General features: G+C 29.2%; 1 protein-coding gene across 3 annotated transcripts; it reads right to left on the reverse strand.

The window, feature by feature from the left end:
- Positions 1-11,239: 11,239 nt before the first annotated feature.
- On the reverse strand, positions 11,240-25,608 carry LOC131177602 (UPF0481 protein At3g47200-like). 3 transcript variants are annotated; one of them, XM_058142656.1, is made up of 3 exons: positions 25,418-25,608; positions 25,087-25,144; positions 11,240-12,920 (listed from the first exon to the last, which is right to left on the reverse strand). In XM_058142656.1, the coding sequence occupies exon 3, from the start codon at positions 12,908-12,910 to the stop codon at positions 11,555-11,557; it is 1,356 nt and encodes a 451-aa protein (XP_057998639.1). In that variant the 5' UTR covers positions 12,911-12,920; positions 25,087-25,144; positions 25,418-25,608; the 3' UTR covers positions 11,240-11,554. The 3 variants fall into 3 exon arrangements, with proteins under 3 accessions (XP_057998639.1, XP_057998641.1, XP_057998640.1); XM_058142658.1 differs by having other exon boundaries at positions 25,395-25,608; XM_058142657.1 differs by lacking the exon at positions 25,418-25,608 and adding an exon at positions 25,262-25,387.
- Positions 25,609-26,356: the final 748 nt, after the last annotated feature.

Consider the following 26,356-nt stretch of genomic DNA (forward strand, 5'->3'; position numbering starts at 1 on the left):
GAATAAATTAAACGATTTATAGAGAAACTAAGAGAAAATATAAAAAGTTAAAAAATAAAAAAATAATAATAAAAAACAAAAAGGAAAAGAATGTTAAATTCGGAGAGAGTGCTAGTCAAATTATATTTTAATTCATTTTAATCTTGACTTATATAAGTAATTAGGTTACTTTACACATCAAAATGACTAATCAAGTCAATGTTACAACCCAATTACTTATATTCACCATTTAATTTTTTGTCATGTTTGATATGACGTAATCAAATTTATAATGTAATTGTGATTACATTGCAACTTTGATTATGTTGTTTGGTAACATTAAAAAATTTAATGTAATGCAATAAAAATTATATAATATAATCAATTATGCTTAAAGTAACATAATAATTATTACATATAACAATGGATGTAATTATGATTGCTCGTTTTGATTTTTGCATTTATTGTCAATGCTATCATCACCACCATTACTTAGCCACCATTGTTATTACCACTACCCCACTTTGTCACCAACGCCATCAACACCATTACTAATACCACAACCACCCCTCCCCCTCCCCCTCCTCTTTATTATCACCATCACCATCACCATCACCACCCTATTACTACCATCGCCACCACCACCCTATTACCACCACCGCCATCACTACCCCATTGCTACCATGTGCACCATCACCACCACTTAGCCACTGTCACTTCTACCACCACCTAGCCACTACCACCACCACTATCTTGCCTCCACCACCACCACCACTTAACCACCATTGTCAACACCGCCACTATCACTTAGCCACTATTAGCACTTGATTACCAATCAACGCAACTACTACCACTTATTATTAACTCTATAAATAAATTAAATATTAAAATCAAAATCATCATTACATTATAGTACTTGTATTTTTATTTTACAATCAAACATTGGAATGCAATAACATTTATATTACATTACAATTTTGATTGCATTATATAATTGATTATATTGCATTACATTGCGCTCTACCAAATATAATCTTTGTTCATTCCCAATGTGGAACTTAGAATTTCAACACTCCCCTTCAAGTACAACCACAAGGTTGTCACTTTACAATTAGTCTGTATTAACCCAATATGGGCCTAATTACACAGCCTTATGAGTGGTTGAAACTCATAACTCAATCCAGTCTCAAAAACCATGTCAAATTCTGAGAGATTTGACATATAATTTTTGTATATATTTAATTATATTAATTTTTGTAAATATTTAGTCTTTTAAATAATTTTAATTACATTTTTTGTATTTATTTAGCTAAAAGTTAATTTCTCTCTTTTTAATTAATATTTATTCTTTTTAGGAAAAATTATAAAAATTAGTGAAAGTTGGAGAGAAGTTGAAAATTGGGCAGAAAATCTTACCCCCAACCATGAGCTTCACAGGGCCCGTTGTTAGAGTGAAGAAACAAGCATAGCTTCTTGTGGGATGAGTGTAGGGCACATGGCTAGCCATGAGAATGCATCCTACACACATGCCTAGCCATGAAATGGTCTTTGAGGGCATTTTCTCACCTAATGGTCTTGTGACAGCTTGCCAAGTGAAGGGAAAAAGTCAAATTAGAGTTAGTTAGAGATTTTCTATAGGAGAAGAGGCGAAGACCTTTTTTTTTTTAAAGAGCCCTCTTGGCATCCAAACACTCTAAAAAATTTCATTGTTGAGAAGAGCAAGAAATTAAAGAGGCTTTTCTTGGAGCATTTGGAGACTAGAGCAAGAGTTCTTCATCAAGCACACTTAAAGTGTATTTTTTTATTCTTTTCCTTTCTTTTATTTTATTTAAACTGATTTGTTAATTTGATATTTAGATTTACTTTTATTGATTTTGAGTTGATCCTTGAGAAAATGAGTGGCTAAATTCTTAAGCTAGGGATTTGATGTAGTTTGAATTAATTTAATCTCTAGATTTTGATCTAATTCTCTCTACTTTGCTAATAGTTGTTACTTTTGAGTTTAATGCTTTTGAGTATCTTGATCAAATACTTGAATGATGTTAGATTTATAATTTATGATTGGAAAATATGATTATGAGTTTGATTTGATAACAACTATCATAGATTTTAATTAAGAGTAGAAACTAAGATTGGAGTGCAATGGGGTTTTGTTGAAATAGTCTTTTTCTTAATACTCTAATTAATTGAGTAATTCTTTATTTAGAAATAAGAATTAAATCTTTAATTAGAAGATTTGATGATGCGAAAGGGATTATTAAATGTTTTTATTATTAACCCTTACAAGAGTAGTTAAAATTGTTATTAAACAAAATTAATTGAGGTTAATTATTGGGTCAAGTGAAATTAATGTCCCTAACCACTTTTATTTGATTTTAAAACCAAAGTGTTTGTTGCTTTTTTTTAGTTAATTTCATTTTTAGCTCAATTTTAATTTCTTGAATTTAATCCAATTTGATAGTCTAAATATTAGTAAAATTAACATAGATTTTGGTAACTGAAGACAATCCTCGTGAGAACAATACTATTCTTACTTTTTATTACTTATATGAATCCGTGCACTTGCGGACACATATCAAATTTTTAGCGCCATTACCAAGGATTGGTGCTTTAATATCAAAATAGTTAATTTTATTATTAATCTGGACTTTTTTATTTTATTATTCTATATTGTTATCTTATTTTTCTTGTGAGTTATTTCATGATGTTTTATCAATAAGTACTCAAAAGTTTTGTTCAACAACACTCAGAACCATTCTATCTTTGCAGGAAAATTCAAGGAGATGGTAGAGAAATTCACAAATCATAATCTTCTGATCATATTTTCATTCTCAGTTTCAATAATAGTTTGGATGATACTACAAGAAATTGGGTGGATAATGGAGCATGGCCAATTGGTGGTCACCTTCTACATAAAAGCCTTGAGGAAGCAATTCACTTACTAAATGATATGGCAGATTTTGACTACTATTAGCATTTGGATCCTTCATTGCAGGTTTGGAAACACCAATACCCTCCATATATCTCTCAACCTATTGATACATACCATTTAGTTGAGTATCAGGAAGAGAAGAGTCCAACACTTGAAGAGATAGTTGCTTGAATGGAAAAAAAGAGTTAAACAAAAATTGGTGTTAGATTTTGATGAAAATAAATTGGTGAAACAAGATTTGGAGAATGGGAAACTTTTTGGGAATATCAACTTTGATTTGAAAAGTCGAATTCAAAATTTGAAGAGTTAATAGCTCGATTGCAAGAAACAATGAGAAATCTATCGGTGAAATAAAGTTTGGATAATGAGGGCACTTTATGGGAAAATGAGCATCAATTGGAAGAAAAATTCAAGATTTAAAGAGGTGTGCGCAATTGGAAAATCTTGATAGTCAATCTAGAGTAAAAAATGAGACAATTGATAGTCCAATGGTACATAATGAGGTTTAACTCTAAGATGATGAATCAAACACTAATGGTGGGGAGAGTAAGTTAAAATATGAAGAATCTTCATGGGAATTTGAGCCTCAAGGAAATAAAGCCTATAGTGGAATAACACAATTCTTATGAAGTTGAGGGTTCATTAGAAGAATTCCCACATGAAGAAGAGCCTCAAGCAGTGGTGGATGAAGAAGAATGTGAAACCATTGATGTGAACTCATTGATGGTACTACCACATACACCAACCGAAGATCCTGCCTCCCAATGAGACCACCTTTTACAATGCTATGTCCTCACGAGCTCAAGGAAAAATTGGAGTACTCTTCCCAAGCATATTAGTTAAAGCCAGTGTTGTTCATGCTAAGCACATAATTTTCCAAATATGATCAATCTTGAGGGTGTCTTAAACCAAGACTCAAAGGTAGTGTTACATGGCGGCTACTATGGCGGAGGCCTCTCTTTGATGAGCAATTATCCAAGTGGTTAAACTAAAGACCTAAAACAAGCACTTTTGGGAGGCAACCCACAAAAGATTTTGATATCCTTTCTTTTTGTCATTTCTTTTAAGTTTTGCTCATATTTAGTTGCATTTAATTTTAGTTAAAGTATTTCCCCAAATTTTAATTGGCATTGTCTTCTTTTGGTTATAGGTATAGAAGAAGAAAAAGAAAAAGAAAAAAATGATGCATGAGGTTCACAAGAAGGAGTAAAAGGTTAAGTTTGGTGAAGTAAAGGGAAAGGCACGCATCAAAGGGGAGTGATTCTACTCTTTTGTTGCCTTAATAAAATTCATTGTGTGCTTGATTTCATTGAAAATTAAATTATTGCTTTTGATGTGATATACTTAATTTTAATGTTGTTGCAACCTTATGCATATCTTGTGCTTGATGGATATTTGTGAAGTTGAATGGTGCTATTTTATTAGGCAAATGTGAGGAAAATACAAATTTTGGTGTGTGGTTTTGTTTTAGTGTCATATTGGATTAGATCCCAATTTTGCATTGAATTGAAATGAAATAATTTTTTATAAGAAATAAACTTCATGGCTAGGTGTGAGTTAGTCATGTTAGGGCATGACTAGGTGTGAGTTAGTCATGTTAGGGCATGAAATTCATTGTTTAAAAGAAGTTGAATTTAAATTGCAAAAAAAAAAAAAAAATTCAAGAGAAACAGTAAAGGTCATGGCTTAATGGGAGTTTGTAAGAAATCACATGGTTACACATGAGCATTTCTATTCAATTGGAGTTGAAATTTTCCATTTTGTTTTCATTGGGCAATAAACTTCACGGTTTAGCATGGGATTGAGCCTTACTAGCATGCCTAGCCATGCATCATTTCATTTCATGCCATGAGATTTGGATTTCCTTTTTTTTTTTTTTTTCATTTCATGCACATTTGTGCATCTTTGGGTAACAATGCTCATGGCTACCCATGAGAAAGTCATTTAATGAAAAGAAATGCGCATGGCCCGGTGTGTAAGTGTCCATGGTCTCCCAAGCGTATACCCTCATGCAAGCTAGGCACATGGCTAGTTTTGTGTTGCACCATGGCTACCCATGCGGTTCCTTTGATGCATAGTTGAATATTCTTGGGCAGCAAAAGCCATGGTTGGCCATGAGAAAGGTGCATTTCAAGCATGGTTAGCTGTGCACCACTTTTAGCACTTCATTCCTAGCCATGCGGTTCCAAAATTGTTATCTTTTGCATTATTTTTTTTTTATTTTCTCATGTGTTTTCATTGGTCAACTTCTTTTCACCTCAAACCATGTGATCCTATTTTGTCTTCTTATATATTTTCTCTTGCACACTATTGGTTCATAACACTTTTTTTTCTCCTCAAGACCAACACACACTTTTCTTTCCTCCTTCATACACATTTTCACTTTGCTCTATTTTAGTTTATATGTTGCACTTCTATATCCATGGCACATGTTTCTTTGTTTAGTATTGTGACAATGTCTTTGATAAGTTTGAAGGTACATATTTAATTTTATTTTTATTATTTTTGTTTTCTTTTTGTACATAATTTTTTTGTGAAATATGGTTGCAATTTTGATTTATAAATTCAAAAGAAAATAATTTTGGCCATTGTTGTTTTTAATTATTTTAATTTGAGTTTGAGAGTTAAATCTGTAATTTAGTTATTTTATATTTGTGATGTGCTTAAATGAGATTCTATGCAATTGATGATTAATTTTGTTTCGTCAACCTTGCATATTTATTTTATTTTGTCTATGAAAATGAAATGTGGATAGAGTTTCTAGGAGATGAAATTGAAAAAAATAATGTGAGAATTAATTAATTACTGTGAGTGGAGCATACTTTGATTTTAATTGATATTCCTTCTTTTAATATATATAGTTGTACACAAAAAAAAGAGCAACAAAATAAAATTACTTAGTCTACTCTGCTGGTTCGAGTTGCAAGTAACCAAGAATATTTATGAGCCCCATGTTTATTTTTTAGTCAAACAACAGCTTGGATTATGAGTATGCAAAGCACCTTGAATTTGTGATTGCTGAGTAACCAGGTGCCTTCATGACCAATATCAGTATTCGCGTAAAAAGGCAAATGACGATTTAATGAAGAGTGCCAAAAGCTATTCTTAAAAAAATGTGTAAATAATTTGTAAATAAATAAAGAAATAAGGAGGAATTGAAAATTAAGGTTTTGCATGTTTTGATTCATGATGATTGGTTGATTTTATTTCTATTTTGTTTTGTTTGTGCTTTTTGAATATCCTAGGAATACTATCTTATTAGTGGAAATAGTGATGAAATTATATGTCTAGTTGGAGTCTGAGTTTAATTGCTTTATTAAAAATTCAAAAGAAGTAAAATGATTATTAATTATATAGAGTTTCATTTGAGTATAAATAGATTGAAATGATTAAACTATTAAATTTAATTTTTGAATTTTTGATTGAGTTGATTAAATTATAGCATTTGGGTAAAATTGTTCTTTTAAAGTCGATTTATAAAATTTGCAACCATGTTTGAAAATTTTTTGTGTTATCAAATCTCTCATTTGTGCTTCATATGTTATTTTGCTTGAGGACAAGCAAAAACTCAAGTTTAAGTGTTTGACATATAGTAATTTTATAGAGTTAATTATATTAATTTTTGTAAATATTTAGTCTTTTAATTAATTTTAATTACATTTTTATAGTTTATTTAGCTAAAATTTAATTTCTCTCTTTTTAATTGATATTTGTTCTTTTTAGAAAAAAATTATAAAGATTGGTGAAAGTTGGAGAGAAGTTGAAAATATGGCAGAAAATCTCACCCCAGTATAAGATTCACATGGTCAATTTGTGAAATTGAAGAAACAAGCATGGCCTCTTGTGGGATGAGTGTAGGGCTCATGGCTAGCCATGAGAATGCATCCTACATGCATGGCTGGCCATGAGATAGTCTTTGAGGGCATTTTCTCACCCAATCGTCTTCTGACACCTCACCAAGTGAAATGGAAGAATCAAAATTAGAGTTACTTAGAGATTTTCTGAAGGAGAAGAGGAGAAGACATTTTTTTTTTTTTTTTTTGTTAAGAGCTCTCTTAGCACCCAAACACTCTAGAAAATTTCATTGTTGAGAAGAGCAAGAAATTGGAGAGAGTTTTCTTGGAACATTTGGAGGTTAGAGTCACTTAGAGTTTATTCTTTTTATTCTTTTCTTTTCTTTTATTTAAACTCATTTATTAATTTGATGTTTGGATTTAATTTTATTGATTTTGAGTTGATACTTGAGAAAATGAATGGCTAAATTCTTAAGCTAGGGATTTGATATAGTTTGACTTTATTTAATCTCTAGATTTTGATCTAATTTTCTCTACTTTGCTAATAGTTATCACTTTTGAGTTTAATACTTTTGAGTATCTTGATCAAATAATTGAATGATGTTAGATTTATAATCTATGGTTCAAAAACATGGTCATGAGTTTGATTTGATAACAACTATCATAGACTTCAATTAAGAGTGAAAACTAAGATTGGGTTTATGGAGTTTTGTTGAAATAGTCTTTTTCTTATTATTCCAATTAATTAAGTAATTCTCTATTGGGAAATAGGAATTAATTCTTTAATTGGAAGATTTGATGATGCCTAGAAGGGATTATTAAATGTTTTTTATTATTAACCTTGCAAGAGTAGTTAAAATTGATTATTAGATAAAATTAATTGAGATTAATTTTTGAGTCAAGTGAAATCAATAAACCTAGCTACTTTTATTTGATTTTAAACCCAAAGTGTTCATTGCTTTTTTTAGTTAATTTTCAATATTAGTTAATTCCATTTGTAGCTCAATTTTTTTTAATTCAATTTAATTTGATAGTCTAAATATTAGTAAAATTAACATAAATTTTGGTAATTAAAGACAATCATCGTGGGAATGATGCTCTACTCACACTTTATTACTTATATAAATCCGTGCACTTGTGGATATGTATTAAGAGTGCTGGTCAAATTACATTTTAATTTATTTTAATATTGACTTATTTAAGTAATTAGATTATTTTACACATCAAAATGACTAATCAAGTAAATGTTGTAACTCAACCACTTACATTCACCCTTTAATTTTTATTCATTTCTAATGGGAGACTTAGATTCTCAAAAAAAAAAAAAAAAACATATTATACTCCATTTAGATTCGATCCCAAGCAAGGTAAAGGCAAGTGAACGATTCTTTCAATAAACAACTGAAGCTTTTGTATTAATCATGTTATATGATGAATATTATCTTACCATGCTGAGATGCTTTCTCCCACATGAAGTTTGTGTGAAAGGTTTCCACTCTTATTGCATAGTATAGAATTAATAAATGAATGTTAATGGGATTCTGATTAAATTAAAATTGTATTAAATTCTCATGGACTATGTTTTTTTTTTTTTTAACTTCAAAATTTTTTTTTAGTATATTACTAGCTCAAATTTAACTCATTTGTGTAATACATTAATAAATCAAATTTAAATCTAACTCATTTATATATTAAACGACTCAAGTTTAATATAATAAGTTGGAGCTATTTTGGAGAAAAATTATCAAGCTCTCCTTTATTTACTTCATTTATATTCTTAAATTTAATCACTCGCAATACCCTGGCCGTTGCGCCTACAACGGAGCCTATTGAGAATCAAGCATTATCATTATTTTAATATTAAAAATAATATTTTTAATTAATGTGAATTAATCACTGCATTTTTTTCAAAATTACTATTAAATTAATGGGATTTTTTTTAATTATTTTTTTAAAATTCAAATATACCTTACATTTTCAATAATCACTTCTAAATGATCTCACCTTCTGATAATAACCATACAATGTACTTTTATATTGAATTAGATCACACTTTAATTTTTAAAATTTTGATATTTAAATACAATTTAATTCTTAAATTGATATTTTAATGGCCCAAAATTAATTAGAGTTAAGGAACGGATAAGCTTAAGGTCCAAAATTCGAAACAAGCATAAAATGTATACCTTATGACTTATCCATATGCACATATCATTTGGCATTATGATTCATGTAACATAAAATATTTCCATTTGACCTGCAAATTTACCAAATGCATTTCACATCTTTCACATAACATGAACATAAATATATTGGCCATAGTAGGCCTGACATCATTCATTATCATACATCATTTATGTTATGTGGAAACGAAGTAAAACGTGGGCCTTACATTTCAAGTTCATAGTACCAACAGAATAGGCTCAGCCCACAAAATTCTTACTGGTAATGCATGGTACATAAAGATCGTCAAAATAATACGTATCAGAAAGGAGCTTCAACAAAAAGAGTGCATGCTTCATCATACCCAAAATGTCACACATCAATCCTTTGAACTTAATGATCAAAATTTGCTGACTGCTCCCCTACTTCTTTCTCAAATCCACGTGATAGGGAACTGCCATCCTACTTCACATCACTATTAAAGTCCTAAAACCACTACTTGAATGTCTTAGGTGGCTCACCTGCCTTGGGTCCAGTAGCAAGGGCACAATGAACTAGGGGCAAGTCCCTGATTCGATCCTCCCTCCCCCATGTGCCTATCGACAACTGCGTCACTTATCACTAATTATTTTATTATATTTTTTACTATAATTTATCATATCAACTTAAAAAAATTTATACCAACACCTTGTATTTTAATCTTCATATTCAGAGGTCACAAGAATATTTTAATTTCAATTTTATTAAATTAAAGTGTATAATAAAATATTTTAAAAATTTAAGATGCAGTGAGATTTTTTTGTAAAATTCAAGAATAAAATTATGTATTTGATTTTAAAAATAATTAAAAAAATTTAAGATATTTTGATAATAACTTTTATTAAATAATAAAATTTAATTTATAAAATTAAATATTCATATTTTTATACTATATTTATAGTATTTTATTTATAATATTTTTATTGACTAAAGTAATATATCTTAATAATTATTCTGTTATAATATTTTAATTGAAAAGTCCTATATTTTACTAATTTTATTTTCGTAAAATTTGTTCAAACTAACATTAATCAGAGTAAATACAGTAAAGGTAATTTGATATTCTCTTTCTTGCCTCTCTCATACCCCCACTTTCTTCCCTCTCAGATGAACTTTCTTTCTTATCGTATACTAGAAAATTGAAACCATTTTCAGTTTAGATATTTTATATTTACTTATATTTGGGCCTTGACACTTATATTTTCTTAAAATATTCATGAGAACTCTACTGCACTTAAAATGCCATAGTTAGCAAATTCAGAAGCTAACTTCATCTCTATTTTGGATAGGAGAAGTGGTATTCGTTAATAATACAGAAGGCAGAACTAAATTTGATGAACTTAGATAGCAAATTAGCATTGGCATAAGCCGAAGGGGCTGGCAAAACCCATCTACTTGTTCTAGTTTCTTTTTATTCACTTGCACAATTTTATGCACATATCTGCGAGCATATGAAAACGTCAAGCCTAGAGGTAGAGGTTCAGTTCACCAAATGTTCACTCTGCGTTTGTCAATTATATGCTAGTAGAATAACCTATATAATTTAGCATTTACAATTTTCTGGCGAGAGTTGAGAATCCCTTGATAGAAGGGGTGGAACTACATGCATGTTTGAGAGTATCACACCTCTCCGCTGAAAAATTATACAATAAAATTGATATATGTATAATAATTTTATTATAATTGTTAATTGTAATGGGTCTCATCATAATCAATAATTATAATTAAATCGTTATATGTATAATAATTACACAAAATAAAAATTTTCTCCCACCCCTTAAGTCTTTGAAATTAAAATTTTCTACTGCCCTAATTGCTCTAAAGTAGCATCAACTTAATTATATGTAGATCTTGTAAAAAAGAAAAGCTAATTGTGAAAAAAAAAAAAAATCCCTTCGTGGAGAAACATTTTGTTAATCACCAAATATTATAATTTATAAATATAGTTGGTTATTGTTATAGATGTTTATTAATATTTTTTCAATTTAATATTATGTAGAAATTAGTTGTAATAAATATACAATCAAGTGAAAGAAGTATTAGATTGATATTATTTTATAAATATCGATGAATGATATTGATGCTTATTGATATTTCACCAACAAAAAAATTTTTAAATTAAATACTTTTCATTATATAGATTGAATATAATTATAAAAAATAAATCAATAGAAATAAAATAAATGGTAAATCTTTAATAAAATTAAAATAATATATTTATAATTATTGTCTTTTTTTAATCATTTTGCCTCTAACAATTTTAACCAAATATAAAATAAATAATTTTTTTATTAACTATAATTTTTTATTTTATTATCAAACAGAAAAGCACTTTTTCAAATAGTAATTTTATGATAAATAATTTTAAAACAGCAACAACATAATACATTAGCAATGCACTCTTAGAGGTCTCTTCACCTAGACATAATGGATAATGGATACCTATCCTTTACTTTTGTATTTCTAAGGGAGCATTATTTTTTAGTGCTATCTGATTTATACAATAATTCTCCGCAAAGAAGTAACTCCAAGATCTAGATTGCACAAACTTGTAGTAATTCAGTCTCTCTCTCTTTTGAAACATTATCCCAATATGCCCCAGATATGCAGTCAAGAGGGATAAGGAAAGAGGTCTACGCATACCTGTTTATTCATTATGGCAATCTGTCTGCAGCAGGGTAAAAATGAAGAGGAAGCCAGCAACAATCACTGAGATGATCGCCCATGGAGGGGTGAATTCATTGCGAAAATTTGCCAGAAACCTAGGACACCTGCGGTGGCAATACTCATTCACTTGCTTACTAAGCTCAAGATAGTAGTAATCCTTGACATAAGCACCAGGGTAGATTGCCTTATTGAAGAAATTGGAGACATCCTCAGGATTCTTCCAGTTATCAAAAATTCCAGCCTCACAGAGTAAATCGAAGTCCATGGTACTGTTGATGAGGCATCCCATAAGTGCCACATAAGAAGTAATTCCATGGGGGCAGTTGCTCAAACACTGCTCCAAGCAGATTAAGTTCCGAAAGATAGCTTCTGTTCCTTGTCGAAATTCAAGAGGGGGGATTTCCAGATAGCCATTTCGAAATGTTACCTGCAAAATGCTGTCAGCCTTTGATTTTCTTCTGAGTTTGACTCCAGCCTTCCGAAGAAATGTTGCAGGAGGAATGGGTTTCCACCCCCCATTTGCTAATACATCATCTCTTCGCACAACTGTATTTTGCCTTCTTTCTTCTTCAATTGGGGAAACCAGCCATATCCTCAAGAGGTCAAGAATATGCTTGGGTTGTTGGCTGGGTAGATTTCCCTTAGCTGGTACAAATGCAATTGGGAAAATTCGTTTAAGAAGTGCACTAACATGCCAAAGAAGTGGCTTATCATTGATACCACCAGTCCTATCAAAAATATCTTCAAGCACAAACCAGGGTATTTGGTTTTGTAGCAATATCAAGTCATGGTATAGAAACTGGAGCATATAAGAGAAAACCGGATCATCCGGATCCCTAGGGTTCTGATCCTGGAACTTATGAAGAAATTCGATGATAAAGCAACCATCGAAAAATAGATACGGACGAATATAAAACTCTAGATGAAAATGTTGTGGATAACACTCCTGAACCTTCTGGCCAAACTCAGTAGATGAGTACAAATTAGTTTTTGACAACTCCGTCAATGTAGCCTTGGTGTTCCTGTCTTTGGAAATGAGGTCTCGCGTATACAGTGTTTTCAATTTATCATTGGCGCTTAGCTTTGGACTGTCGTGATGCCGGGGCCCAATTGAGAATGCAATGGGAACATAGGCTTTTTGGTTTTGGACACGAGGAATGTCAGGGATTTCGAAGATGCATACTGATCCTGTCGTTGTTATTGACATTGACAAACCTAGGCTCACAAGATTTTCAATATCCTTGGCGTTCGCACCATCATCATCATCCTCGTGAGCATTTTTTTTAAGCAATTGACAGATGCCACGTCGAAACTCATATTCATTTGCAATTTCCATATGAACTCAACTGTTTAAAAAATAAATGGATTTTTTAGTAGGTGAATATAATTTGCACTATTCAACACAAATTTTCATATAATTTACTATTAAAATTATAATTCTTCATACAAATGATCTGTATTAAATGAAAATTAATATTGGTATGTATTATAAAAACCGTAAAAAAAAAATTAGAAGCTAATAACGTAAGACTTGGTAAGTGTGAAATAAACCACAATCAATTTCCCAATTCCTATCCCAAATCCCAACATACCCTTTAGTTTTTCTTTAAGTTTTCTCAAACTAATCAGTAATGACTATAAAGATCAAAATTTTGTAAGAAACAATTAAAGCAAATCAAGTAGAATAAGCATACAGGTAGAAAAACTTTGATCTAGAATGATGGTAGTAAAACGGCAATTACAATAATCCACAAATAACGAGGTCAGAAGAGGTGAAAGAAACCTCCCTAAAGCCATATGGGCAGGACAAGTATCCAAACTCTAGCACAACAGGTACACTCGAATACTTCATGGTGAGCAAAGATAGACTAGCCTAATGAGGTAGCAAATTAAAGGGTAAATTATCATATACTTCTGAGATTTACTGAAATCTATAATTTTATTTTTATATTTTTAAAATTAAATAATTTAGTCCTTCACTTTTTATGTTATGACATTCCATTCAATTTTTATCTAATTAACCATTAATTTTTACAAAATAACTAACATGTGATAAACTCATTTTATATAAGTATTTTAAGGTAGTTTTGTATCCATTTTGTCTTTTTAATTTAGTAATTTTATACTTTTAGTCTTTATTTTAGTTAATTTGTTAATTTTAGTTATTTTATATTTGATTTTTGAAATTTTGATGTTTTTAATAGGTTTTAATATGATTTGAAGGCAAAAAAGTACAAATGAGAGAAATTCAAAATGATTTGGAATCTTAAAGTTATAAGAAAAGTGAAAAAAATATGCTTAATGGAACACGCTAGTTGAGATTTTCAAGAGCTTTAACATGCCTCATGTTGTAGGGCATGCATAGTTAAGACTCAATGAATAGAAGTCCATATGGGGCATGTTGAAAATTATTGAATTCAACACAAGGCATGTTGGAATACGCTGATAGCATTTTTTACGTAAAAAAATCTTCATACCTCACATCTGTTATATCTTTTGTCTTTATCTCTTTTAGTCTATTCTACGGTGCACTTTTGGAGACATATAAATACATCTTTTTCTCATTTTAAGCTATAAGAAGGGATAAAAAGACAACTAAAAAAAAAAAAGAATAAGTAGAATAAAAGAAGAAGGAAGATGAAAGGACGCCAACTTTGGATTTCTTCTATAAGAGTGATGTTATAGCTAAGATTTTTAGAAATTTTGGGCTTTCTTCATATGGGTTTTTCTATTGTTCATCTTATTTTATGCTTCTTTTATTTATTTTATCATTTTCCATTGCAAAATACCATTATGTGTAATAACTTGAATTTTAAAATATAAATTTTATATTTTCTTTATATATAGTACTTAAATATTATTTTACTATTGTCTAACTAATTTATAATTTTGTAATACTTTCATTTATATATATATTTTTTAATGTTGTTTCTAAATATATTTTACAAATTATTTAATAGTATAATTTTAATTTAAATGATTAGTATTAAATATTAATATAAAATCAATTAACAAAATATATTATTTCATTATTGTTAACCTTGGTTTTAAGATTTGATTTAATTGTTATTAATTTGATTATTATTGTTATTATGATCAATATTATTTATTTTATATTTTATTTTATTATTTAATTATACATATATTTGTATTTTGGGATCCAATTGAAAGGAATTTTAGACTTAGTTGAAAAATATGGAAAAGATTAAGGGTTATTATGTAATTAAAAGTTAAAAAATAAAAAAGAATCAAAACTTTTCTCTCTCCCCTCCCTCTTTCTCTCCTCTCTCTCCCATAACCTTATTCCTCCCTCTCTTCTTATGGCCAGCGAGTCTTCAGCCACCAACAACGGCCGGGGAGGAGCCCCACCACCCAAGTGATGTTGGCGAGCTGCCTGTTGGCTGGAGGAGTAGCCAGCAGTAGCGCAAATGGAAGGATTTTCTCCTTTAACGCGTGCGCAGAGGAGGAATGTTCCAAGTGCCATTTTGGCTTCATTTGAAGTCCGATCAAGACGTGTTTGGTGGCGTTGGAAAGCATATTCCATGAGTTTTCTTTTGAGACCAATTTTGCAACATTTGGTGGTCAGATGAGTGAGATCATGAGAAGAGAAATTTCGAGTTTTCGTGACTTTCCAGCTAGATCTTGATCAAATGGTGATCAGTTTAGACGATCAGACCTGGGGATCATGATCTACACTCTTGAAGCTTCGTTTTGACACCAATTACGTCTTGATCAGAGATCAAATGGAGTAGATGCTCATCGAATGGCCTAAACTAAATCGGTTGATATCGAGCGATCAAAGTAGAATTTTGATGAACCGTCAGTGGATCTGTGACCAGTAACTTATGGGATCTCAGATATATACTCGGATCGATGATAGCTCAACAACTCCTGGGATCGAGTTTCCGACCTAATTTGGCTGTCTAGCTATCCGTCCCAAAACATAGTCAATATTGCAATCAATCCTAGCATTTTCAGATGTTCTGGACACGTTCCAAGTAGCAAAATTTGTAAAGGTAGTCCCCAACTCAAGTTGTGTAGTTTGTATCTTGATTTAGTTAACTGGTTAAATCTGTAAAATATTCATGATTTAGTAAAATTAAGTAAAATGACTTTAATTAATGCAAGGACAATGTGGAGGACTTTCAAGAATATTTTTATAATTTTTGAAGTGCTAAAAATAATTATTTGGACTGCAAAAGAGTTAGGAATCCGAGCTGGAGTTTGGAAGATTGGACCTAGATTGGGTTTCATGTAAGCCCTAGATGGGCATTATAATTGTTATTGTGGGCACAAACCACGTGTGTTATTGTTCTTTGCGTTTTCTTACAGGAGGGTTAAGTTCAGTTATAGGAAAGATTCTGCCGAAATTTTGATAAGACCGTAGGAATTATTCTTGCTTCTTTAATTAAATTAATTAGTTAATTTTATAGATAAATTGATAGAGGTCATTGTGTCTGTATAGTTTATTGGTGCCGGCTCACCTTTCTTCTCTTCAGCCGGACCAATTGCAATCGAGTCGATCAGTTTGTGAGTTGGATATTGATTTCATTTGTAATTTCAATATTATTAATTTATATTCAAGGCATACTCATGCATTCACTTATATGTATGTATATAATTAGTTAGGCATGCTCCTTTGCTACATATGTTATTGAATTTGTTTATGGATGTTGCCTTAAGATAACTTGGAGCTCTGTATGTGTGTGTTAGTGTGAGTATGGCATGGATATGGATATGGATAGGATAAGTAGTCATGGCTGAAGCTTAACTCACTGAGACCCGATCCTTATATATGGATAAGTCGAGGTGAGCACAACTTTGAGTTGATCTCGTTGGCCCCCGCACATGGATTATTACCGGCTTGAGTTAACCTCAGTGGCAGGTATTGGATTAAGAGAACTGTATAGGGGATCAGCTCCCATATATGTATTGATGTGACACATGGGTGCATGCGTGCTCCAAATTATCTTTTGTGCAAATATTGATTGAATTGTTTGAACTATGTGAACGTGTTGCATTTCATACATAGGAATACATTAGATTTAGGTAATTATAGGAATTATATTTAAAATCAATATCTTATTCTCTAAGTTAAACGTTCATTCCTATTCAAATATTTTTCCCATGTTGCAGGAGGAGCGAGTTTATTTTCAAGTCTAATCTATATTTTCCTCCACAGATTATAATGCTTATTAGTGTAATAGTTTTTATTGTGTACATTTATTTTTTTTATTTATTTATCTATTTGTATTATTATTTAAACTCCGCTGTGTAACTAGTTTATGAATATATTATATTAATTAATGATATTAAATGATGCATCATGATGTGTATCAGAGTTGAGCTAGACTCTCCTAGTAGTGAATTTTTAATAGTTATCGGGTTGGGTTAGCCTAAATAAATTTATAATATTTTATTTTATTTTATTTACTTGTTAGGCCTTAATATTGATCCTGGTTATGGGTTTGTGAATAGTAAGGCTTATTATGAGCCTCAGAGGCTTACTATGAGTCTCAGAGATTTTATATCGGTCCAGGTCCTAGTCTTGGGTTCGCCCATTGAATCAGTCGTGACATTATGAGTGAGTAGATTTTTCAAGATTTGAGTTGGGTTGCAATGTTTTGAATTAATTTGTGGATTAGGATAGGTTTTATTCAAATTTATGATATTTATGAGTTTTGATTCATCTTCTTGTGTACTTTATTGACTTACCTAGTATTTGATCCCATTGGGTATAGTTTTTAATCTTTGATTGGAGGACTGAGAGGTGAAAATCATTGATAGATAAACAAAGTTTTGAACTTAATTACCTAGTTTTAGAGGTAAACTAGGAATTAATAGGATTTATTGGTTGATTAAAAAGCTTAATGGGTTTTAGGTAGATTAAACATAAATGCAGTAGGGTTTGATTTTCGTAAAACACTCTTTGGTTTGCTTGAGAAATAAATCAAAGGAGATTAGAATTAGCTACCTTCAAACCATGGATTTTCTTAAAAATTTGACGAACCTAGCCAAATTCTATTTGGTTTAAAGGATGAATCATAACTCTGGAATCACTTTTATCATTAATCGACTTTTGTTCTTACTTACCCATTGTTAATTTAGTTAAATTTTACTTAGTTAATAATTCATTTATGTTACCCATTGCTTATTTTCTTTATTTTTTAATTAAATTGTTGCATTTAGTTAATTTAATTCTTCTATAATTCTTCATTAGTCTAAATAATTAAAATAATCATAGTTTAGTACTTTAACACAATTTTTCATGGGAGCAATACTCTACTCATTATTCTATTACTTTATACGACCTGTGCACTTACAGATTTATTGAATCAACATGCCTTTAACACTATTTCCAATATAAAACAATTAAGTCTCTAAGGTTTATTTTATTAACAAAATAGTATCTTGATTTACATTTTATATTTAAATAATTAATATATTTTGTATTTAAATAATTATATACATTGTATTTAAAATATAATATATTTATGACTAAAATATAACAAATATAATTTTTTTATTAAAATCTTCTACATGTATCATGTCTCAAAATTAATATTAAAAAAGAAAATCCAATCATATTAATTATTTTTAAATGCCAATTACTCTAATTTAATTATTACTTAAAAATAAATTTTCATACTATATAGTGACAAATTATAACTTTAAAAGAAAATATAAAGAAAAGAAAAGGCCATCATATAAACTATTTTTATTTATACAACAATTCATTTTTATATTGTCTAATGTATTAATTTGTTTAACATAATAAAGATGAAAATGAATTATTATGTAAATAAAAGATAATTTATTAATTATTTCAACATGAAATATATTTAATTATTGGTTTTACCAAATTCTTAAATATAATAAATATAAATATATTATAAATATATAAAACATTCAAATAAATAAAAATAAAATATTTAAATGTATAAAATATATTTACTATCTCCAAGTATATTTTAAATATAATGTATCTTTAATATATTTTTTATTCATTATATTTAAAATAACGTTTAAATTTTAAATATATTTTGTTTTTATTATATATAATAAGTATAGTTTATAAGATAATATATTTATATATTTTCAATATAGTTATAATAAATATAGTTAATATATAGTTAATAAAATGATCTAATCACATTAATCTTTTTTTAAAATGTCAAATCATACTAATTTTGATTATTACTTAGAAACTATAATTTTAAATTAGATATTATCTTTTATTTACCTAACAATTCAATTTTTTATCTTTATGATATTGACCAAATTAATATATTTAGAATATAAAAAATGGATTATAAATTTCAAAAGAATTTTATATTTAAATAATTATATATAATAGATATAGTTAATAAAAAATTTGGCAATAATTACTAAAGTTTATATATTTAATTATTTTATATTTTATATATTTAAATTTAAATATCATATTTAAAATATATTTTCTATAATATTTTCAGAATATAATAATTATTATAAAACAAATATTAAATTTTATATATATATATATATAATTTTATCAAAGAAAGAGGACTGGAGGGGGACAGCACAAAAATTCTAGAGAGTTTTAACGGCACTTGGTTTTCGATCAAGGAGGAAGGGAGATTAATGTAACACCCCTATATTCATCAGTTTTGTACAGTCTACTGTTCCGGCGACTGATGTCTGTTCGGACAGTCAGGATGTTTAGAACTATAATTAAGTCACCTAGAAAAGTCATAAATAAAAATAAATAGCAATTACATGAAGGTAAAAAGGGAATAAAGAAAATAAAGCATAATGGGTTAAATGAGCCAAGGCCACAGCGATGGGTGACCTAACCGGAAAGTGACTGCGAGATCAGTTGCTACCCAAAATTCGTGTGGGACCCTGTGACACCCCAAGCCTAAGGATTATTGCGAAGTTAATGGAACTATGAAAACCACAAAAAAGAATTGAGAACAAGCTCAAATAATTGAAACAAAGTTTCGAAAGCAATTTAACACTGTTGGAAAAATGGATCAGACCGGTAAGGGCAATTCGGTCAATTCACCCTTAGAGATGACTACTGGCCTAAATGTCCATTAAAATGTAGGAAATTAAAACTATGAAAAACATATTAGAAATGAAGAGTTTGCTGGAAAAAGAAAGGAAAAGAAATTTAATTTAAAAGGAATTATGACATCATCATGGTGATGCAAGCATGACTTTATTAAGAATTTTATTTTAAATTATGAAAATTAAGAGATAAATATAAATAATAGAAATACAAATTAAAAATGCAAAAAGTGGTCTTCTTCAACCTTCCTTTGCTGTCCCTCTCTCATCCTCTCTTTTCTCCATTTTCAAGCTCACCCAAGCTTGAATCCCCATTTTTCTTCCATAAAATTTCCAATTAAATTGTAGAAAACCTCTAATCAATCGTCAAAGTGAAGATTTGGAGAAAAAGAAACAAGAAAAAAATGAAGGATCTTGAGAGTGAAAAAGCTCTATGAAAGCTAAGTTTCTTCCCAAGTTAAATTAGTGTGTAGTCATTTGAATTGAGTTGAATTATAAAGAAATAGCATGTAAAATTGATGAAATTATGTAGGAGACACAAGTGTGAATTTCAGCCAGCCATGGGTATGGTGGAAATTGATGGTGTTTATTTAAATTAAACATGAAGTAAAGCTTAAATAATGTGGTATGTATGGTTAGTATGCTAAGTTACCTAAAATTTCATGGAATAGGAAGAAATTAGGGTTATGGAGAATTAGGGTTTTGATGTAAATTGGGGCTTTTGAGAATTATTGACCAATTGATGTGGTAATACTTAATTTTGGGCAATTGGTGTGTTTATGAATGTGAATTGATGGTAAGAATTGAGATAGGTTATGAATGTGGTAAGGTTGAATTCTGGCAGCTTGACCCTTGCCCATTTAGATGGCTAGAACTAGAATTTTGTTACTCCAATTGGTGTGAGGCCAATTGAAGATGAAAATAAATTAAGACCCAAAGCAACAATTTTTATGCAGAAATCCTGCCCTAAAACAGACCACAAGTTGGTCTAAAAATTAGTTAAATCCAAAATAGGTACCCTGCCACTGGGCAAAACTGACTATATGAATAGTACATGTTCAAATGGTCAGAACTTGGTGTAGAAAGGTCCAAATGACCTGATTTTTATACCATTAGAAAGCTATGACATAGTAGAACAACTTTCATGAAGAAACCAAACCCAAATTCTGACCATAACCAAATTAAATTACCAACCAAAATTAGTTCACTAAAACTGTCATAACCCTAAACTTACCTAAATCAAATTTGGCCACTCCGGCCAATGATGGTTAAATGGCCATAACTTGAGCTACAAAACTCTAAATGGAGTGATTCAAAAAGAGAATTAAAGCTAAGACAATAAAGAACAACTTTGATGAAGGAAAGTTGGCCAAATTGCCACTGTAGAAAGTCCAATGGAATAGTAAAACTAAGTGACCCAAAACTGAAATTTTAGAACTTCATTTAAGGAGTTTGGAATTCCAATTGGCAATCAATGCCAACATAATTGTAATCCAAAATGTGGTATGTGAGTGTAATTAAAACTAGTATACCCCTTAAGTATGAAAAAGTCAACATTTTGACTTGAATAGTAACGTGAATAGTAATCACAAATACATCAATTGCAAAGAACTCAAAAGTTATAAATTTTAGTGGATAAATTAAGTGTACAAAATTTAATTGTTGAATTTATTAGTTAGAAATAAATTGAATAGATATTGAAACACTTTGACTATATGTTTTAGTGGGAAAGGAGCCTCTAAGGAAGGAGGAGGAATTAAACTAAGTCAAGCCTAGATAAGAGGTTTGTGCACAACTAGCCTATTTTTATGTTTTAAATTTATAATGGGTTTTTATGAATTTGATAATTGTTTTTTCTCTTGTGTACAAGAAACTTTAATTTATTGAATGACTTTGTATGATTTGATTATATTTTCTCCTATGCATTTAAGGATTTGTTGCATGGTATTGAGAATGATAAATTGTGAATTGTACATTTGAAGTATTGTCAACCTTGTGCATGAATTTACAATAATTAAATATATTTAGTAATTTGTAAATACTTTTGTGAATAGAAATTATTTTGAATATGATTTAAAACCACGATCGGTATGGCAATGTGATTGAATTCCTCATTGGCTTGTCTAATTGGATGAATTGAATTCCCTCTCTGGCTGAAGTGTTGAGGTGTGTGCAATTGAGAAAGAATTGAATGAGTACTCATATATTGTGCTAGTTAGCCTTAGTATTCCTCATTAGCCTTTGGCTATTGGGATAAATTGGCTTTGTCGTAGTGTATAACGATATTGTCTAAGTGTGAATGTTTTCCACATCCTTAAATTATGCATACTTGATAAAATGTGATTGAAACAAATTTTGTTAGTGGTTGGGAAATGATATATTGTTTCATGATTCAAGAAAAATATAAATATTTCAATTGCTTTATTATGAATTGGATAAATTGTTATTACTCGATCAAACGCTATTCATCAAATAATTTGTGTGATTGGAACTATCGATTTTGATTTTATGGGTTTTGAAGAATTTAAATATTTTGAGCCTTTTTGCTGTGGTTTGTAGGGCTGAGCACAATACGGTTCAAACCGAAAAACCGAACCGAATCGATTCAATTCGATTCAATCGGTTCGGTTTTAAAAGTTAATCGGTTCGGTTCGGTTTTAATTTATAAAAATTTCGGTTATTTCGGTTCGATTCGGTTTAGAAGATAAAAAAATCGGTTAAACCAAACCGAACCGAATAGTGATTTATATAGTCAAATCGAACTAAATCGAACCGAATCGATTTTTGAATTAATTTATTTTTATGAAAAATTTATGAATTATATTTAATTATATATATATTAATTATTTAATTTCATTGATTAATGGTTATTAGGTTCAAACCAAAGTTAAAATTAGACCAAATAACTTGAAAATCAAGTCTAAATTAAAAAATCAATCAAAAATCAAACCGATCGGTTTAAACCAAACCGAACCGAATTAAAGCGGTTCGGTTTGATTCGGTTTTTCACTAATTTCGGTTTGGTTCGGTTTCTAAAATTGGCGGTTCGGTTTTGATAATTTAATTCGGTTTGGTTCGGTTCGGTTCGGTTCGGTTCGGTTTGAACCGATTGCTCACCCCTAGTGGTTTGTCAAGGTATATTTTGTATTAAATTTTAACTTAATTGTTGTGCACCACTGAGTTCACCGCTCAGCGATAGCTTTGTATGCTGTCGCAGGTGAAAGAAAAAATATAACAGCTGAGTGAGGCCACTTGAAGCAGTGGATTGAAGTTGTTTAAAGGTATAGCCTAGGTATACCCTTATATATTAAATTTTGGTGTAATCATGTAATTATATGTATGTAGCCACATTCGACCAGTTGTACAGAAACACTTGTAATATTATTTTGGGATCGTAATCAAATGAAAAGAAAATTTTTGTACTATTATTTAGGGACATAAGTATGTAAATTTCTTTTGTAATGTAAATTTTGTTGCCTCAAAGAATGTAAATATTTAAGTTTCTTTCTGAGCATTGTACATAATGAATTATTTTCTTTATGATGGGATTTGGTTGTGTTGCTTTAAATGAAGTTTTAGCTGAAATAAATTATAGGAAGTGTTTTTCTACAGGTTTTAAAGAATTGTTTTTTAAATTTTTAGCCAGCACTCTGTCGAAATTTTTGTAAAATTTTTAAATGTTAAATTAATGTCAAATAAAGTTTATGGCATTATCGCAAAATTAAAAAAAAATGCTTAATTATTCCTAAAAAGATTTATGACAGATATTGGATTTCAAAATACTCAGTTTAAATTTTTATCACCACGGTAGACTTAAAAACAAAATTGTTCTGCCAAAATCTCTTGTAGTATATTTAATAGATTATCGGTAGACGACGTATGGTAATTTATTACGTATACTATGAGATCATGTTACATCTTATGGAGGGGTAAGGTGTGACAATTAAAGCGGGGAGATTGAAGAGAAGACTCACTTGATTTGCAATTATTTAGAGTTTATATCTCTTCTTCCTTGTTTATTTTGAATTTAATTTTAGAACTCATTGTCCAAATGATTCTATTTTTATTCAATTAAACTTGGATTTGATTCTTTGATCATGAGGAGCTAAATATATTTTTACGGTATCTAATGTAGCTTGGTTATAATTTCAATTTCAAAGATTTCGTATTAGTTTTCTTTATTAATGTAATTATTTATTATTTGAACTTAATGCTTTTGGGTATCAATTTTTGTTATATTTGATTGATTTCAATTCATAACTAGTATTGGGAGGAAAAGTTGTGGATTTGTGAGTGATAATAAACATAATAGGAATAATTACTAGAGCGGGAGTAGAAAATTTTGACTTGTAATGGTTAAAAAATTAATTGGGATTTATTTTACTATTGAGAGATAGATTATAAATTTTAATTAATATTTTTAAATAAGTCTTGGGAGGGATTATTAAACAAATTAGGATTATTGCATTAATAATTAAATTTAGATTGCTAAACAAAATAACTGGAATTGACAATTGGATCAAGCGATATCAGGTATATCCTAGTGTTTTATTAATTGAATTTTGACCTAACTTTTTTTTTTGTGATCTTTAGGGTTAATTTTAGTTTTTATTTAAATTTATTTTCTATTCTTATCCAATTTCGATAGTTTAGATATTAGTAGAATTAGCACATATTTTCATACTTAAACCCAATTCTCCTGGTTTTGACATTCTTCTTACTACTGTATTATTTTGTATACTTGCAAAATAAACTATCAAAAATCAATGCCAAACAAGCATTAAATGGAGTTAAGGATATTTTATGTATTTTTACAAAAATTAATGGTAAATTTGATGGAAATTGGACGTGCGTGTGTGTATATATATATAACTTATTTATAAAATATAATTTATTATATTTTCATTATTTTTTATTAATTAATTATTCAATTGTTTTAAATTATAATTAATTTTTTAATTTTCTAATTATGTGTACGTAAGTTATAAATTATTTAATAGTTACTCTCTTCGTACTATAATAAGTAGTCGTTAATATAAGGTAAGTTATAATATATTAACATATATTTATTATATATACTTGTAATTTTATATAGTACATATATATATATATATAATTTTTTTTCCACTTTGTTTATGTTTTTTTCATATAACTAATATTACTTTTAAGAATAATATTGATATTAGTAAATAAAGATAATATTTGAATATATTACATTTTTTTAATATATTAAGAGGATATAATAAAATTTTAATATTTAAAATGATAAAGTAATTACATGATTAAATCAATTTCAAATGATTTTATATCTTTAATTAATATTTTTATTATATTACTATAATTTTATTAAGGTACACAAAAATTGAACAGAAACTGAGAAGAAAAATGAAAATATGAACATTAGGCGAAGAAGAAGAGAAAAGGACCACATAGAGAAAATATCATGTGCCATGATAATACCTTGTTCTTCTGTTTAATCTTCTTTGCTCGTCTATAGATCACTCTTACAGGCACAGTTCTGTTCATAAAAGGGGGAACAAAATATAAGATAACTACTTGAAATGTGAAAAAAAAAAAAAAAAAGCAATGAAACAACTTGCGTTGATGCTGTTTGTGTGATAATAAAGATTTGAACCTCAAATATTCCATTTCCAAGCAATTTGAAAAGCCAAACATGATATCGTTGAATGGCGCAGAGCATGATCATTTAATAGAACTGATATTGTAAAATCCAATGTAATTTGAAAAACAATGAAATTGACCCATACCAGATGGAGCAAAATTCACTTACTGCAGACATCTGTTGGCAGTAGAGGACAAAGGGGATGATGTTTCCAAGCTGAAGGTAACTGGAAGTGTGGTCTCAGATGGAGTGAAAATTCACTTACTAGAGAGGTCTGTTGTAGTAGAGGACAAAGGTGATGATGTTTCCAAGCTGAAGGTAACTGGAAGTGTGGTCTCAGATGGAGCAAAAATTCACTTGCTAGAGAGGTCTGTTGCACTAGAGGACAAGGGAATGATGATGTTTCCACTTTCGAAGTTGGAGATAGCTGGAAAAGTGGTCATTGGATAATTATTAATTATTGACTCATTGACTAGGAATAATAGTGTGTGTATATTATTCCGAGTGTGTGTATATTATTCCTAGTCAATGAGTCGATAATAAATTTTAAAATTTTTAAAAATATTTTTAAATATTAATTAAAATAATTAAAATATTTATAATTTTTTAAACTAAATATTAATTTTTAATAGATTCAATTAGTAGAGTGACAAAAGGAGAATATAGAAATGTAAAAAAAAAGAATACGAAAGGAAAAAAAAATGTTCTACTCCACTTGATATACTTTGTTTTTGTCTTTAAATTTAATCACTGGTAATACTCGGACAGTTACACCTACAGAGAAGCCTATTGGGAATCAACCATTATTATTATTATTATTATTAAAAATAAATTATTATAATCAATGTGAATTAATTACTGCTTTTTTAAAAAATTATTATTAAATTAATGGAATTTTTTTTATTATTTTATTAAAATTCAAATATACCTTATATTTTGTAATAACTTTTAAATGATATCACCTTCTCATAATAACCATAAAATCTTAAATTACACTTTAATTTGTGAATTTTGACATTTAAATATAATTTAATTTTTAAATTGTTATTGTAACAACTAAAAATCATGCCGGTGCTAAGAACAAACAAGCTTCAGGCACTAGAATCC

The sequence above is a fragment of the Hevea brasiliensis genome, unplaced genomic scaffold (assembly GCF_030052815.1).
Source record: "Hevea brasiliensis isolate MT/VB/25A 57/8 unplaced genomic scaffold, ASM3005281v1 Scaf62, whole genome shotgun sequence".
Classification (NCBI taxonomy): Eukaryota; Viridiplantae; Streptophyta; class Magnoliopsida; order Malpighiales; family Euphorbiaceae; genus Hevea; species Hevea brasiliensis.

What these genes read in the sequence shown, in the direction of transcription:
- LOC131177602 (XM_058142656.1), bottom strand. Translation starts at nt 12,910, where the DNA reads ATGGAAATTGCAAATGAATATGAGTTTCGACGTGGCATCTGTCAATTG.